The sequence below is a fragment of the Loxodonta africana genome, chromosome 11, assembly GCF_030014295.1.
Source record: "Loxodonta africana isolate mLoxAfr1 chromosome 11, mLoxAfr1.hap2, whole genome shotgun sequence".
Classification (NCBI taxonomy): Eukaryota; Metazoa; Chordata; class Mammalia; order Proboscidea; family Elephantidae; genus Loxodonta; species Loxodonta africana.
The window spans coordinates 2,609,017-2,624,162 of record NC_087352.1 but is presented as its reverse complement, the minus strand read 5'-3'; the positions used below and the strand labels follow the sequence as shown (position 1 = coordinate 2,624,162).

General features: G+C 56.0%; 1 protein-coding gene across 6 annotated transcripts in view; it reads left to right on the top strand.

Moving 5' to 3' along the window:
* The window catches only part of GRAMD1A (GRAM domain containing 1A), a 33,913-nt gene extending 20,113 nt beyond the window's left edge, over window positions 1–13,800 (top strand). For 3 of the 6 annotated variants that reach the window (XM_064293571.1, XM_064293569.1, XM_064293567.1), the window contains 12 exons: window positions 1,369–1,481; window positions 1,631–1,781; window positions 2,349–2,547; window positions 3,988–4,131; window positions 6,924–7,042; window positions 7,130–7,272; window positions 9,221–9,324; window positions 9,417–9,590; window positions 9,684–9,771; window positions 10,941–11,048; window positions 11,187–11,307; window positions 13,348–13,800. In XM_064293571.1, the coding sequence (XP_064149641.1) occupies window positions 1,369–1,481; window positions 1,631–1,781; window positions 2,349–2,547; window positions 3,988–4,131; window positions 6,924–7,042; window positions 7,130–7,272; window positions 9,221–9,324; window positions 9,417–9,590; window positions 9,684–9,771; window positions 10,941–11,048; window positions 11,187–11,307; window positions 13,348–13,440 (1,557 nt within the window). In that variant the 3' untranslated portion in view covers window positions 13,441–13,800. The remainder of the gene's footprint in view (window positions 1–1,368; window positions 1,482–1,630; window positions 1,782–2,348; window positions 2,548–3,987; window positions 4,132–6,923; window positions 7,043–7,129; window positions 7,273–9,220; window positions 9,325–9,416; window positions 9,591–9,683; window positions 9,772–10,940; window positions 11,049–11,186; window positions 11,308–13,347) is intronic. The other 3 variants (XM_064293570.1, XM_064293568.1, XM_064293572.1) reach the window with 3 other exon arrangements.
* Window positions 13,801–15,146: the final 1,346 nt, after the last annotated feature.

Here is a 15,146-nt window from a genome sequence, read left to right as displayed (position 1 = left end):
TAGGGTTGCTAGGAGTCAAAGTCAACTCAATGGCAACGGGCTTGGTTTTAGTTAGGCCAGCAATTGACTAACCAAAGCAGTTGACTGCTAACGGAAAGGTCAGCAGTTCGAAACCACCAGCGTCTCCACTGTAGAAAGATGTGACAGCCTGCTTCCATAAAGATTTACACCCTTGGACACCTTTGAGGTCTCTATGAGTTGGAATTGACTTGATGGCAGTGGGTTTTAGACCAGGCCCCAGGGTCACATCTCAGCACCCCACTTCCTGGCTGTGACCTCGGGCTTGTTACTGCCCCTCCCTGCCTTGGCATCTTCACGTCTGAACGATGATAATATCAGCACCTACTTGACAAAGCCGTCTTGAAGACACAGTGAGTTAGTACGTGAAAGGGATCGGAAGGGTGTCTGGTGCATAGTAACAACAATGTCGGCGGCTGCTGCTACTGCAACAACTACTGCTGTTATTATTATTATTATTTTATCATCATTGTCTTGTGGCCACTCTGGACTTTGTTGTTGTTGTTGTTAGGTGCTGTTGAGTCAGTTCCAACTCATAGAGGCCCTGTGCACAACAGAATGAACACTGCCCAATCCTGTACCACCCTCACGGTGGTTGTCATGCTTGAGCCCATCGTTGCAGCCACTGTGTCAGCCCATCTCGTTGAAGGTCTTCCTCTTTTCTGCTGGCCCTCTACTTTACCAAGCATGGTGTCCTTCTCGAGGGACTGGCCCCTCCTAATAACATGTCCAAAGTATGTAAGATGCAGTCTCGCCATCCTTGCTTCTAGGGAGCATTCTGGCTGTACTTCTTCAGAGACAGATTTGTTTGTTCTTTTGGCAGTCCATGGTGTATTCAATATTCTTCGCCAACACCACAATTCAAAGGCATCAATTCTTCTTCAGTCTGCCTTATTCTTTGTCCAGCTTTTGCATGCATATGATGTGATTGAAAACACCATGGCTGTGAGTAGATGAAAACCCAGGACTCCTGAAGACACCTGAAAAAGTATTTGGAGGCAAGACAGCTAGAGAGGCGCTTCCGCTCTGGAGTCTGGCTGGGTTTGAATCCCAGAGTTGCCTCTGGTCATGTGACTTCCTCTTTCTGGGCCTCCATGTTCTCCTCTGTAAAATTGGGAACGTTAACTTGGGTGCGAACAGTGATGAACACAGGGCCTGGAGCATAGAGGAGATGTAGCTGGGTGTCCTGTAGATAGAGAGGAGCATGTTGGTGAGGTCTGGTACTGAGGTACTGGCTGCCCCCTTGTGGAAAGCAGAGGAACTGCTGAGGCTGAGGGCTGGTAGGGTAGGGGTGGGAAGGGCTCTCTGGCCCCAGTGAGGTGGAGGCTGACCTGCTGTCTGCCTGCCTAGACGCTGAGTCCCCGCGAGCTCTGGCACCTGGTGCATCAGTGCTACGGCTCAGAGCTGGGCCTCACCAGCGAGGATGAGGACTATGTCAGCCCTTTGCAGCTGAACGGTCTGGGGTGAGTCAGAGGTTGGGGGTGGTTCCTGGGGCGGGACAGCAGGATGGGGTCCATGGTGGACTGAGCTGATTGTCTAAGGTCTGGGGGATCCCTGCGTGGGGTCTCAAGGCCACTTGAGTGGCCATCCCATTTTCTCCCTTTCTCCGCAGGAGCCCCAAAGAAGTGGGAGAAGTGATCGCCCTGAGTGACATCACCCCTTTGGGAGCAGCTGACTGCAGCCAAGAGCCGAGCCCAGTGGGTTCTCGACGCAGCCATGTCACCCCCAACCTTTCCCGAGCCAGCAGTGACGCGGACCATGGGGTGAGCAAGAGGGCAGAGGAGAGAAGAGGGAGAGACAGAAGAAGGTCAGGGGTAGGGTAGGAGAGAGGGACAGACTGACAGATTGGGGGCGACAGGGAAGAGATGGATGGAGGGATGAAGGAGTGGACAGATGGAGGGATGAAGAAGGGGACAGACATGGAAAGCCGAGTGATGAAAATAGGGACAGACGGGGAAAAAGAGAGAGCCAAAAAGGGGACAAATAGATAGAAACGGTGAGAGATAGAAGGGTACAAGAGATGGACAGCTGGATAAGGCAAGAGACAGACAGATAGGGCATGGGATAGATGGGCAGGCCTGGAAAGAAAGGATATGGCCAGGCATCCAAGACAGGCCTGGTAGGGGCTGAGAGGGGCCCCATAGAGGTGGCCCTAGAGCCCCTCCCAGCTCAGCAGTGAGCCCTAAATACACGCACTAGCCCCTGCACCTCCTGCCCAGCTTTGGTTTTCCTGCCTGAGGTCTAGATGGTGTCTCATAGTGAGTGTGGACCCATGGAGGGCCTCAGCCGGGTGGAGGTAAGGCAAGGCTGGATTAAGCCTTTCTCTGCAGGCAGAGGAGGAAAAGGAGGAGCAGCCAGCCAGCCAGCCAGATGTCTCCTCCAGCCAGACAGTGACCCCAGTGGCTGAACCCCCAAGCACAGAGCCCACCCTGCCAGATGGACCCACGTCCCTGGGCCCTTTGGACCTGCTGCCCAGCGAGGAGCTGTTGACAGACACAAGTAACTCTTCCTCATCCACGGGGGAGGAAGGTGAGGCAGATGGGCCCCTGACTCACTCACTGCAGTTACACATGACAGGAGGGGGCTGATTGATTCATGGGAGTAAAGCATCGAAGGCCAGCAGACATGGTTTGATCTAGGCATTCACACAGTGTTGGGAATCTGTGTCTCCGGGTTCTGCTTTGAAGACAGCATAACCCAAATCCAGTGCCGTCGAGTCGATTCCGACCCATAGCAGGGTAGATAAGAACACAAACTTTGGAGCCAGAGCACCAGGGTTCAAATCCTGGCCATACCACTTCCTAGGTGTGAACTTGGGCAAATTATTTAACCTCCCTGAGACTTGTTTTTCTCATCTGAAAAATGGGCTTAATAATAATAGTACCACCTCATAGGGTTGTTGGAAGTTAAATGAGTTAATACACATAAAGTGTTTGGGCCTGTTTGTAAGTGTTGGCTATCATTGTCTCTATTAATATTATTTTCATTGCCTCTGTGTTGGCTTCCTTCTCAGGTAGGTGCTTTTCTTGTGGGTGCAGAGGTATCCCAGCTATGCCTCACAGGAGCCCAGCAGAGAGAAAGCACGTTTGTACCAGTGGCTGCTCCCAAAAGTGTAAGGTTGGCTCTCATTGGTCCAACTTGGAGCAGAGCCCACCCCCACTGGGCCAATCACCATGGCTGGTTGGCTGGCCTGGCCTGGGCGCACATGCCCACCCCTGTAGTCACTGTGATTACAATTGGCTGGGCCTATCATGGTGGCTCTGATTGGCTGGGCCTAGTGGTGGTCCTGATTGGCTGGGCCTATCAGTTATGGCTCTGATTGGCTGGGCCCAGTGGTGGTCCTAATTGGCTGGGCCTAGTGGTGATCCTGATTGGCTGGGCCTATCAGTGGTGGCTCTGATTGGCTGGGCCTAGTGGTGGCTCTGATCGGCTGGGCCTAGTGGTGGCTCTGATTGGCTGGGCCCAGTGGTGGTCCTAATTGGCTGGGCCTAGTGGTGGTCCTGATTGGCTGGGCCTATCAGTTGTGGCTCTGATTGGCTGGGCCCAGTGGTGGTCCTAATTGGCTGGGCCTAGTGGTGATCCTGATTGGCTGGGCCTATCAGTGGTGGCTCTGATTGGCTGGGCCTAGTGATGGTCCTGATCGGCTGGGCCTATCAGTGGTGGCTCTGATTGGCTGGGCCTAGTGGTGGTCCTAATTGGCTGGGCCTGGCGGTGGTCCTGATTGGCTGGGCCTAGTGGTGGCCCTGATTGGCTGGGCCTGGGGCACATGTAGGCCTGAGGTAGTCCCTGTGGCAGAGAGGGTGGATGCCTGCTCTGTGTCACTGTCTGACGGGTTCAGGAAGATGGGTGTGCCCATCCACACAAGGTCTGGGAATGAGGGGAGCGCCCACCCACTGGGGAAAACCAGGGGGCTGCTGTGAGGAGGAGGGGACGGGAAGCCAGCGTCATCCGTGCCGCTCTGTCTCCCAGCTGACCTGGCCGCCCTGCTTCCTGACCTCTCCGGCCGTCTCCTCATCAACTCCGTCTTCCACGTGGGAGCCGAGCGGCTCCAGCAGATGCTCTTCTCCGACTCGGCCTTCTTGCAGGGCTTCCTGCAGCAGTGCAAGTTCACAGGTGAGGGGGTGGCGCCCACCAGCCCCCCAGCTGGGCGGTTTCTGTGTGGTGGGCGGTGGGGGGGGAGTGGGGAGCTAAAAGCAGGGTCTGTGAGACAGAAGTGGCTCTGCCTCTTTGCCTCGCGGTAGCTGAGTGACATTGGGCAGGGTCCTGAACCACTGTCTGCCTTAGTTTCCCCTTCTGTGGAATGGGGGTGTGATGGTAGTACCTGCCTCATCGGGGTCTCAGGAGAACTAAAGGAGGTCAGGCCAGAGAAGTGGCTACAACAGTGGCATGTAAACCAGCTGTGGTGCCATCGAGTCGACCCGGCCTCATAGCGGCCCTCCGGACAGAGGAGAGCCGCCCCACAGGGTCTCCAGGTGCCGCTGGTGGATTTCTGCTGCGGACCTTTTGGTTAGCAGCTGAGCTCTTAACCACTGCGCCACCAGGGCTCCGGCAGCATAAGTTGTTGTTGTTGTTAGGTGCTGTGGAGTCGATTCCGACTCACAGCGAACGTGTGTGTGACAGCGTGAGACACTGCCAGGTCCCGCGCCACTGTCGTAACTGTTGCTGTGCCTGAGCGCATTGTTGCAGCTACCGGGTCAGTACATTTCGTTGAGGGTCTTGCTCTTTTTTGCTGACCGATAGTATATAAACCAAAAACCAGACCCGTTGCTGTCGAGTTAATTACCACTCATAGTGACCAGATAGGGCACAGTGGAACTGCCCCGTAGGGTTTCCAAGGAGCAGCCGGTAGATTCGAACTGCCGACCGTTTGGTTAGCAGCCATAGCGCTTAACCGCTGTGCCACCAGGGCTCCAGTAGTATACAGGGAGTACTTCGTAAGCATGTATGAGCAGTTGTGCGTTTAGCACTGACTGTGAGACATGTGCATGCGAAAGGTGGACGATGAATAAGGAAGACTGAAGAAGAATCGATGCCTTCGAATTGGGGTGCTGGTGAAGAATATTGAATACACCATGGACTGCAGAAGAACGAACAAATCTGCCTTGGAAGAAGTACAACCAGAATGCTCCTCAGAAGCAAGAATGGTGAGACTATGTCCCACATACTTTGGACATGTTATCAGGAGGGATCAGTCCCTGGAAAAGGACATCATGCTTGGTAAAGTAGAGGGTTGGTGAAAAAGAGGAAGACCCTCGAAGAGATGGATTGACCCAGTGGCTGCAACAGTGGGCTCAGGCATTATGATGATTGTGAGGATGGCGCAGGACCGGGCAGCGTTTCATCCTATTGTACATAGATAGGGTCACTGAGAGTCAGAACCGACTCAACGGCACCAAACAACAATAACTGTGAGGCCTGTGCAGGGCTTGGAGGACCAGGACAGATGAGTTCCTACCCTCAGCACTCAGAATCCAATAAGAATGACAGGAAATTTATGACCCAGATCAGTGCTGTCCGTCACAGGTGTGATGTGCGTTAAAGAAGCACAGGGGCTGTCAGTGTCAAAGGGGCTTTTTGTGATCTGAGAAGCATCCAGGAAGGCTGCTGGGAGGATGCAAGGTCAAAACTAAGACCTGGAGGAGGAACCGAGGTTAGCCCGGTGAGGGGGAGTGGTGGAGAAGAGCAGTCCGGGGCAGGCATGGTAGCTCCAGAGGCCCTGAGGCCAGACACAGACACTGAGGGACGCCACAGCACCAGACGAGGCTGGAGGTGTGACCATGGGGCCAGCTGAGGAACTCAGGAGGCTGCAGAAGAGATTCAGGTAGGAGAAAGGCTAGTCACGCAGTAGTTTTTCTTTGTGTCTTTTTTCTTGGTGAAAACTGAGGAGCCCTGGTGGCACAGTAGTGAAGAGCTCAGTTGCTAACGAAAAGGGTGGTGGTTCGAATCCATCAGCCAGTCCTTGGAAACCCTATGGGGCAGTTCTACTCTGTCCTATAGAGTCGCTATGAGTCGGAACCGACTTCACGGCAATAGGTTGGTGAACATGAGCCATGGAGAATCCCCTGCAGAATCCGTTAAGGCTGTGCTTTGTCTTAAAATAAAAATTGTGCTTTGTCTTAGGGGGATACAAAACCCCCTCAAAATCATGCTTATAACCTGGCGGGGCTAATACATGAGACTGGGGAGCTTGAATTTTGTCTTGGGAGCACTGGGGATCTATGGAGTGTTGTAGGCAGGGAAGGGCCAAGGGTCAGGTTGGGCTTTAGGAAGACACCTTTGGAGCCGGGGGAGAGATGGAGGCCAGGAGCTGGCGGGGAGATGGAGGCTAGGAGCCTGGGGGCCTGGGGAGAGCACTTAGGCAGGGAAGCAGTGAGCCAGGGGTGCTGCTCAGGAGGCTGAGTGGCTAGGGGAGCAAGGTGTGTGGGGTGAGGTCCAAGGCTTCGGCAGGAGACTTGGGATGTTGGGGCCAACTTTGAGATGAGCCCCAAGAGGAGAGGCAGATTTGGGGAGATGCTGAGGCCTGTGTGGGGCCCGGTAGGTGTGAGAGACCCAGGGGACACCAGTAGATAAGTGTTTTGGAGTACAGGATCTCAGGTCTAAGGCTTAGGGGAGAAGCCAGGGCTGGGACAGAGGGGGAAACTGAGGCTGCAAGACTGGATGAGACGGTCCCAGGAGGAATGAGAAGCATGAGGAGGGGAGAGGTCCCAGCTCTGAGTGTCACCAACATCTAGTCTTAGGTGCCCAGATGGAAGGGGGCAGACGCCAAGGTAGTGACAGGGAAGAGGAGGACCAGGTTTGGGGGAAGCCCCCAGAGAACTGGAACCTCTGAAAAAGACTGAGTCTCCTACAGCCTGTGGCCAGAGAACCAAAGAATGGTCTCCTCATTCTGTTCTTCCCTCCCCTAGACTTGACCTTGAGTCCCTGGAGCGGGGACAGCAAGAGCCATCAGCGTCGAGTGCTAACTTATACCATTCCCATCAGCAACCCGCTGGGCCCCAAGAGCGCTTCTGTGGTGGAAACACAGGTGGGCTGGGTGGGGTGGCTGACAGGGCAAGTGGTGGGGCCGGTGGGTGGCGTGGGCCCTCACCTACCTCCCATCTCGTACCTGCAGACGCTGTTCCGGCGCGGCCCACAGGCAGGTGGGTGTGTGGTGGACTCAGAGGTGCTGACGCAGGGCATCCCTTACCAGGACTACTTCTACACTGTTCACCGTTACTGCATCCTGGGCCTCGCCCGGAACAAGGCCCGCCTCCGGTGAGCAGCGGACCGCCCTCCACCTGCTGCCCTGCCGGCCCCAGGGCCCCTGTCCCACCTTCTGCCCCAAGTCAGCAGCAGAACGTTGGTTCCCACCCTGGCAGAGGAGCAGAAGTGCTGGCTTGGGGGTGGAGGAAGGTCCCTGAGATCCCTGAACTCTGGATAGGAGAGAGTGGGTAAAGGGTGGCCTGGGGATTCCCATAAAACCTGATCCTGTCTGCAGAGGGTATCTGAACTGCCAGAGAGTGTGATGAAATAAGTGAGCAATTTCACTGTTTGCACAGCACCGTCCCAGGCTTCGGAGAGACATCAAAACCAGACAAAACCCCCTTTCCTTGGGAGCTCAACTTCTAGTGCAGAATTTGATAACAAACTAATCATGTCGAGCTGTGTGATGTTTGCTGGCAATCAGGGCTGTGGAGAGAAGCATGAGGGGCAGGTCAGAGGTGGGCTCTATCTGAGTAATGTGGTCGGGATGGGTCCTCTGAGAAGGGGATGTCTCACCAAGAACATGGAGGCAGTAGGGGGGCAATTCACGTGGAATGGCCAGTGCAAAGGCCCTGGGCAGGAGCTGAGCAAGTGAGGGGAAGTGTATGTGGGGTTAGGAAGGCAGCAGGGCCTGATCCTGAGGGCCTCGTAGGCCCTGGTGAGGACTTAGGTTTTTACCTGAAGTGAAGTGCTGCCAGGGGAAGGCTGATAGTGTCCTGCTGAGCCAGCCATTGTGCCCAGTGACCAAACCAAACCAAACCCGTTGCCGTTGAATCCATTCTGACTCATAGCGACCCTATAGGACAGAGTAGAACTGCCCCATAGGGTTTCCAAGGAGTGGCTGATGGATTCGAACTGGTGACCTTTTGGTTAGCAGCCGAGCTCTTAACCACTGTGCCACCAGGGCTCCATGGGCAGTGAAGCAGCCCTGAAATGTCCCTGGAAAGATTTGGTTCAGAGTCTGGAAAAAGGCAGGAAGAGCCAGGTTGCTTGGACTAATGGTCTTTAATGAGAATCTTATTTATATACAGAGGACAGTGCTGATTCCCACCTTGAACATCAGCTTGAGGGGGAGGGAAGAGAGAGGGGGTCTGGTTAATGTCCCTGTTCAACTGTGGCACAGGGTTACTGTCCAGTTAGTCACTCCTGCTCAATCCCGGAGTCTTTCGTGGACGGACTAATTTTGGGATATGCCCCAACCCCATGACGGCTCAGCTAGGAGGGCCTGCTCTGACTCAGGCATTCCCAAGCTCCCTCTGGCTATGTGTGGGAAATAGGCTGTGAGGGACAGGACGGACAGGGAGACCAGGGAGGAAGCCAATGTGATGGCCCAAGACGGAGAGGCTGGAGCCTGGAGCAGGGGGTGGGCAGTGGAGGGGGAAGAGTGTAGATTCCTGATAGATCTCGTAGGCAGTCAGCAGGGTTTGCTGACAGGTTGGATGTGGGCGTGAGAATGAAAGGGGTCAATAAGACCCTGAGGTGTGTGGCCTGAGCTGCTGGAAGGATGAAGCTGCCATTAACGGAGGTGGGGAAGGGAGGGAGGAGCAGGTTTGGGGAGGATCAGGAGTTCGGTTTGGGGTCTGTTGAGATGTCTCTCAGACCCCCCATGCCTAGTCAGGGCACAGCGGCAGCTGCCCACTTAGGAGCTAATGACTTAGCCCAGACCTGGCCCCTGACCTTCAGTTCACAAGTAGACAGTGCCAAGGCAGCGCCTAAAGCTAGGAGACTTGCCGAGGTAGGGGGTGTGGCCAGAGGAGGGGCCGAGGGCTGAACTGGCCGCCACTGGGGGTAAGTTGAGGTCACAGAAACCATGGCAGGGCGTTGAGGCGTCTGTTTGTGAATGAGTGAGTGTCAACGGTCCCGCTCTAAATGCAGGAAAGAAAGAATCTGCCTAAGGAATGAGACAGCAAGGGTTGGGGCGAGACCCTAACCCCCTTACCTTACCCATCCCCTGCCCCAGAGTGTCCTCTGAGATCCGCTACCGAAAGCAACCATGGAGCCTCGTGAAGTCTCTCATCGAGAAGAACTCGTGGAGTGGCATCGAGGATTACTTCCACCACCTGGGTAGGAGGCAGAAGCCGGGGCGGGGGGTGTGCTGGGCATGGCGGGTGTGGCCCGGCGGGCGTGGGTATCTGAGCCCTCTCTTGTCTCTGCAGAGCGAGAGCTGGCCAAGGCCGAGAAGCTGTCTCTGGAGGAAGGCGGGAAGGACACGCGGGGACTGCTGTCAGGCCTGCGGAGGCGGAAGCGGCCTCTGAGCTGGCGGGGCCACAGCGATGGGCCCCAGCACCCAGACCCCGACTCCTGCACCCGGCCTGGCATGCACACCTCGGGTACGCACAGTCAGGGCAGGCAGAGGGGCTGGGGGAACCCGGGGTGGGGTGGCCTGGGAGGTGTCTGTCTGACCCTGAGTTGACACTCCACAGGCTCCCTCAGCTCCCGCTTCTCGGAACCGTCCATGGACCAGGGCCCTGGGGCAGGTGTCCCCAACGCCCTGGTTCTCATCAGCGTCGTGTGAGTAATAGGTGTGGAGCAGGGGCCAGGCGGGGGGGTCACAAAGGCCTGGGTTTGTGTCCTGGCTATATGACCGTGGATGAAGGTGTGTTCTCTCCACGCTTCTCTTACAGAGAGGATTGAATGAGAGTACATTTGGGGCGCACCTGAGGAGCCCCCACACGGTGTAGGTGCTCCATTTATCACTGAGCAGTTCTTCCTGCTGGGAGGCAGCGGGGCTGCCGAGGGAGGTCACAGGGGCCTGGCAAGGGTACCTGGAGCAGTGGGTACCCTGAGGATGAGGGATTAGCCAGGCAGATGAGTAGAGGTGTGCAGAAGTAATGCCATTGATACATTTTACATGTTTTCTCTACCTGGACCTAAGCTGGGTGATGCTGAGGATACAGGAGACCACAGCTCTTGGGCAGAGAGACCTGACAACAGACCAGAGTGATCAGGGCTGGGACAGGGAAGCCCAGGCAGAGTGATTGGGCTGTGGGAAGCCAGAGGGTTCCCCCAAGGCCTGGCAGGTAGGGCAAGAATGGAAAGGAGGGGACCCTGTAGCTGAAGACCTGATTGCTGCCTAGGCAGAGAGGCCTGGAGGTGTAGGAGGGCCGGACGCATGGAAGAAGTGGACATGAGATCCCCCGGGCTTTGAGCAGACCGTGGGAGGGAAGGGCCAGATTGGCCACACAGCCCCTCTGGGCCTGCTTCCCATTAGTGCCAGTGCAGAGAGAAGCTGTGCGGCACGTTTGGTCCACAGCTGCCGGGATTGAGGCATGGTGGGGGTTGGTTAGGGCGGGCTGGGCGGCTCTCATCTCTTTGTCTCCCCCTCACTGCCTCCTCAGGATCTGTGTGAGGTAGGGTCCTGCATCCTGCACCCTCCTGCCCCCCGTGTCTGCTTCCTGCAGCGGCCTGTCCTCCCTGCTCCGTGCCCCCTTGCTCTCCCAGGGAGACAGCCGAGCCTGGCAGTTAAGGGTGTGGGCACTGGACAGGCCTGGGCTTGAAGCCTGGTCTTTGCGTGATGCTGGGCACGTTACACACCCTCTCTGAGTTTTCTTTTCCTCTGCATTGGGGTGTGATCGCGGTCCCCCTTCAAGGCATGGTTGGGCGGGTAGTGTAGAGATGAGGGCCCAACTTGCGGTAGCATCCACGTCCCAGGACTCCTGACCTCTGCCCCCTGCCCCCAGCCTCATCATCCTCATCGCCCTCAACGTCCTCCTCTTTTACCGCCTCTGGTCCCTGGAGAGGACGGCCCACAGCTTCGAGGCCTGGCACAGTCTGGCCCTGGCCAAGGGGTAAGTGGGGAGCCTGGGGGGTCTGAGAGGCCTGAGCAGACGGCGGGAGGCCGAGACCCCACTCGGGCCCTGCATCCCCCAGCAAGTTCCCCCAGACGGCGGGAGGCCGAGACCCCACTCGGGCCCTGCATCCCCCAGCAGGTTCCCCCAGACGGCCACGGAGTGGGCGGAGATCCTGGCCCTGCAGAAGAAGTTTCACAGCGTGGAGGCGCACAAGTGGAGGCAGATCCTGCGGGCCTCCGTGGAGCTCCTGGACGAGGTGGGCAGCGTGGCCTCAGCTGGGGGCTGGGCTGGGCTTCCGGGGCTGCAGGATCCTGGGCCTGTGCCCCGAGGTGTAGCACGTGGCTTCCCCTCTCTGGGCCTCATTTTCCTCCTCCATAAATTAGGGAAGCCGTTCATAGTCCCCATCTTGCAGGGTTACCAGGCAAATCTATGGGATGGAAGAAAAAAGAATCCAGGCTCACATACTAGGAAAGAATCCAGGCATGTCTGAGTTCAGGTATAGCTGGATCCAGCCACTCAGTAGTAGGAAGAAGTGGACTCTTCTGCCATCTCTTGGCTCTGCTTACCCCCCCGGGGTTGGCTTTGTGTTTGGACATGCTCTCCCCCAATATGACAGAGGTGGTACCCGCAACTCCTGATGGACAGCCAGTGGAAAGAGCTCACTCTCATTGGCACTGCTGGTATCACCTGCCTGTCCCTGAACCAATCACAGCAGCTGGGGTGGCCTAAGCTTAGTTCTTGTCGCCCTTCCTCTTTGGGAGGGGGGTAAGGAGGTCGCATGGTCTGAGGATAGAGGAGTTCTCCAAAGGATGTTGGGGTCGTCTCCAGAAGGGGGTTGCCCCAGATACCCCCTATATTTCAGGGGCAGGACCTACTCAGACGGCCAGGTTCAAATTCTTCTGTGTGGCTGTGTACAAGTGACCGTTGGGGCCTCGGCTTCTGGCCCTGCCGATGGGATAGTGATTGATGTCCTCAGACTGTCGTGAGAGCTAAATGAGTTAGTATTCCGAGTAGTCCCCGGCACACAGTAAATGCTTAACATATGTTTGCTGTTATTATTGGTGGGAGCCTGGTGCCAGGCACACAGTAGGTGCTTAATAAACGTGACATCACCATGCAGTGGTGCCCTCACCCCCCAATAGGCTCCAGATGGCAGCGGGGATGGCTGGGGCAAATGTTGGGTCCTAGGAGCCCTGGTGGCACAGTGGTTCAGAGCTCGGCTGCTAATCAAAAGGTCGGCAGTTTCAATCCACCAGCCACACCTTGGAAGCCCTAGGGAGCAGTTCTACTCTGTCCTATAGGGTTGCTATGAGTCGGAATCGACTCAACAGCAATGGGGTGTTTTTTTTCAGTGTGTGCCAAGGTGGGGTGTGGAGGTAGGAAGCTGGGGAGCAGCTGGCATTGGCTGGGTTCCCGTGGGGATCACAGCCAGAGTTGGACGTGGTGGTGAAAATCGCGTCTGGTCAGATCCTTCCATAACCCCTGAGCACCCATGGATGGTCTGTGTTCAGGGGCCTCATTGCATCCTGAGAGCGCGCTCAGGGGGAGATGCTCAGGCTGTGGGAAGTGCCACATAGGCCAGGGTGCGGAGGGGATTGAGACCAGGGCCCTCTGGCTCACAGAGAAGGCAGGCAAGGCCTCCCATCCTGAGTTACATTCTGATCATTGTCATTCCTCCACGCCGAGGGCACAGAGCTGACTTTCCAGGTGAATTAAACAGCGCACGTGGTTGGGCACTGACCCCGAGCTGGGCTGTTGGAAGCGCCATAGGTGACTGACTGACTTAGGCTCACAGCTGCCCCGTGGGGAGGGTGCTCTCGTTATCCCTGCCTTACAGATAGGGATGCCAGGGCGTGAGTACTTCAGGAACTTGCCCGCAGTTGCACAGCCGGTAGTAATCATAGCTGACGTGCACTGAGCACTTACTGTGTGCCAGGTCCTGGGTGTTCATCCATCTAATCCCCCAGATAATCCTGCGAAGTAGGCTTATTGCTGACCCATTTTTCAGATGAGGCAACTGAGGCCCAGGGTGGTTAAAGGACTTGCCCATGGTTACCCAATAGGTGGCAGAGCCAGGATTTTAAACCCAGGCCATCTAGGTCCTGGGCACACACTAAGGCCCTTCTATTGGCTGGCTCGAGAAGTTCAACTGAGTGTGGTGTGGCTCTCCCCTGCTCCGGGGGTGGCCTCGGCAGGGGACATGGCCTCTGTGCTCCCCCAGTTCCTCAGGTGCAGCATGGGGGTGTGGCGTCTTCCTTACCAGCGCTCACCCCACCCTGCCCTCCTCTCCCACCAGATGAAGTTCTCGCTGGAGAAGCTGCATCAAGGCATCACGGTCTCAGACCCTCCCTTCGACTCGCAGCCACAGCCTGATGACAGCTTTTCCTGAGGAAGCCCGGCCACATGGCCGTCCCCAAATGGACAGATGGACACAGAGCCTCGGCGCCACTGCTGGCACGGTGTGAACGCCGGGAGCCTCCGCCCGCCCCCCCAGTGACCCCACTGGGGGCCATGTGGCTGCGGGGATCACAGAACCAAGATGCACTTTAGACCAGCGCGCGTCCAGCCGGATCGCCTGCCCAGCCAGCGAACTGGCCTGCCCTCTGGCAGGTCCCCCACTAACTTATTTTGTCTGGCTGGGCCCATGGAGGGCACCTCCTGGGGTGCACGATTCCCTGATCTTTGGGTTTAATGTATTATATTTATTTGGGCCTGGCAGAGCCCCAATAAAGGGTGAGAAATGGTTGCAGCTGTGCCTGTGGGGCCTCCTGTTATGCTCTGACCCTGCTGTGGCTGGGAGGGAGGTTCTGTCCCTTTTCTGGGCCCTGGTCGTGGAAGTGGTCAGGAAGTCCCCTGCATCCTACACAAGCTTGGCCTCATCAGAGTCCAGTCAGGGGGCTCTGGGTACAGACTCCGGTGCCAGGTGGCCTGGGTTCAAATCCTACCTCTGCTACTCAGCAGTCGTATGACCTGAGGCAGGTCACTCAGCCTCTCTGAGCTTCAATTTTCTCTTCTGTGTTGTTGTTGTTAGGTGCCATCGAGTCAGTTCCGACTCATAGTGACCCTGTGTACAACATAATGAAACACTGCCCGGTCCTGAGCCATCCTTACGATCGTTGTTATGCTTGAGCTCACTGTTGCAGCCACTGTGTCAGCCCACCTCGTTGAGGGTCTTCCTCTTTTCTGCTGACCCTGTACTCTGCCAAGCATGATGTCCTTCTCCAGGGACTGAGCCCTCCTGCCAACTTCTCTTCTGTACCATGGGCATAATTATAGCACCTGCCTTCCCGTGGTTTTAACTTTAGCTGTGTTGTAATCTCCTGGAGGGCTTGCTCCAAGACAGGCTGTTGGGCCTCACCCTCAGAGTTTGGGGTTCAGTAGGTCTGGGGCAGGGCTGAGAGACTGCATTTCCAACAAGTTCCTGGGTGATGCGAATGACTCTTGTGAGGGCACCCGCACTCTGAGAGCCACTGTTAGAAGACTCGGGGAGCTGATACATGTGCCTGTGCTCAGCACAAAGTCTGCAGTAAATGCTTCTCATATTGCAGAAAAATTGAGAGGAAAAAAGTAATAAGTCCTGTTGTTGTTGTTGGTAGGTACCACTGAGTTAGTCCCAACTTATAGTGACCCAGTGTACCACAGAACGAAACACTGCCCGGGCCTGCGCAATCCTCAGAGTCCTTGTTATGCTTGAGCCCATTGTTTTAGCCACTGTGTGTCAGTCCATCTCCTTGAGGGTCTTCGTCAATTTCACTGACCCTTTACTCTACCAAGCATCAAGCGTGATGTCCTCCAGGGATTGGTCCCTCCTGATAACGTGTCCAAAGTATGTGGGACTAAGTCTCGCCATCCTTGCTTCCAAGGAGCATCCCGGTTGTACTTCTTCCAAGACAGATTTGTTCATTCTTTTGGCAGTCCGTGGTATATTCGGTATTCTTTGCCAACACCACAATTCAAAGGCATCAATTCTTCGGTTTTCCTTATTCAATAACTCGTGTAGTGAGTACCAAATGTGCGTTGAGCTCAGGACCAAGGTCAGGTGTTCATTTAATTCTCACAGTGACGGTGTTAGATGGGATGGTCTTCAATCCCACG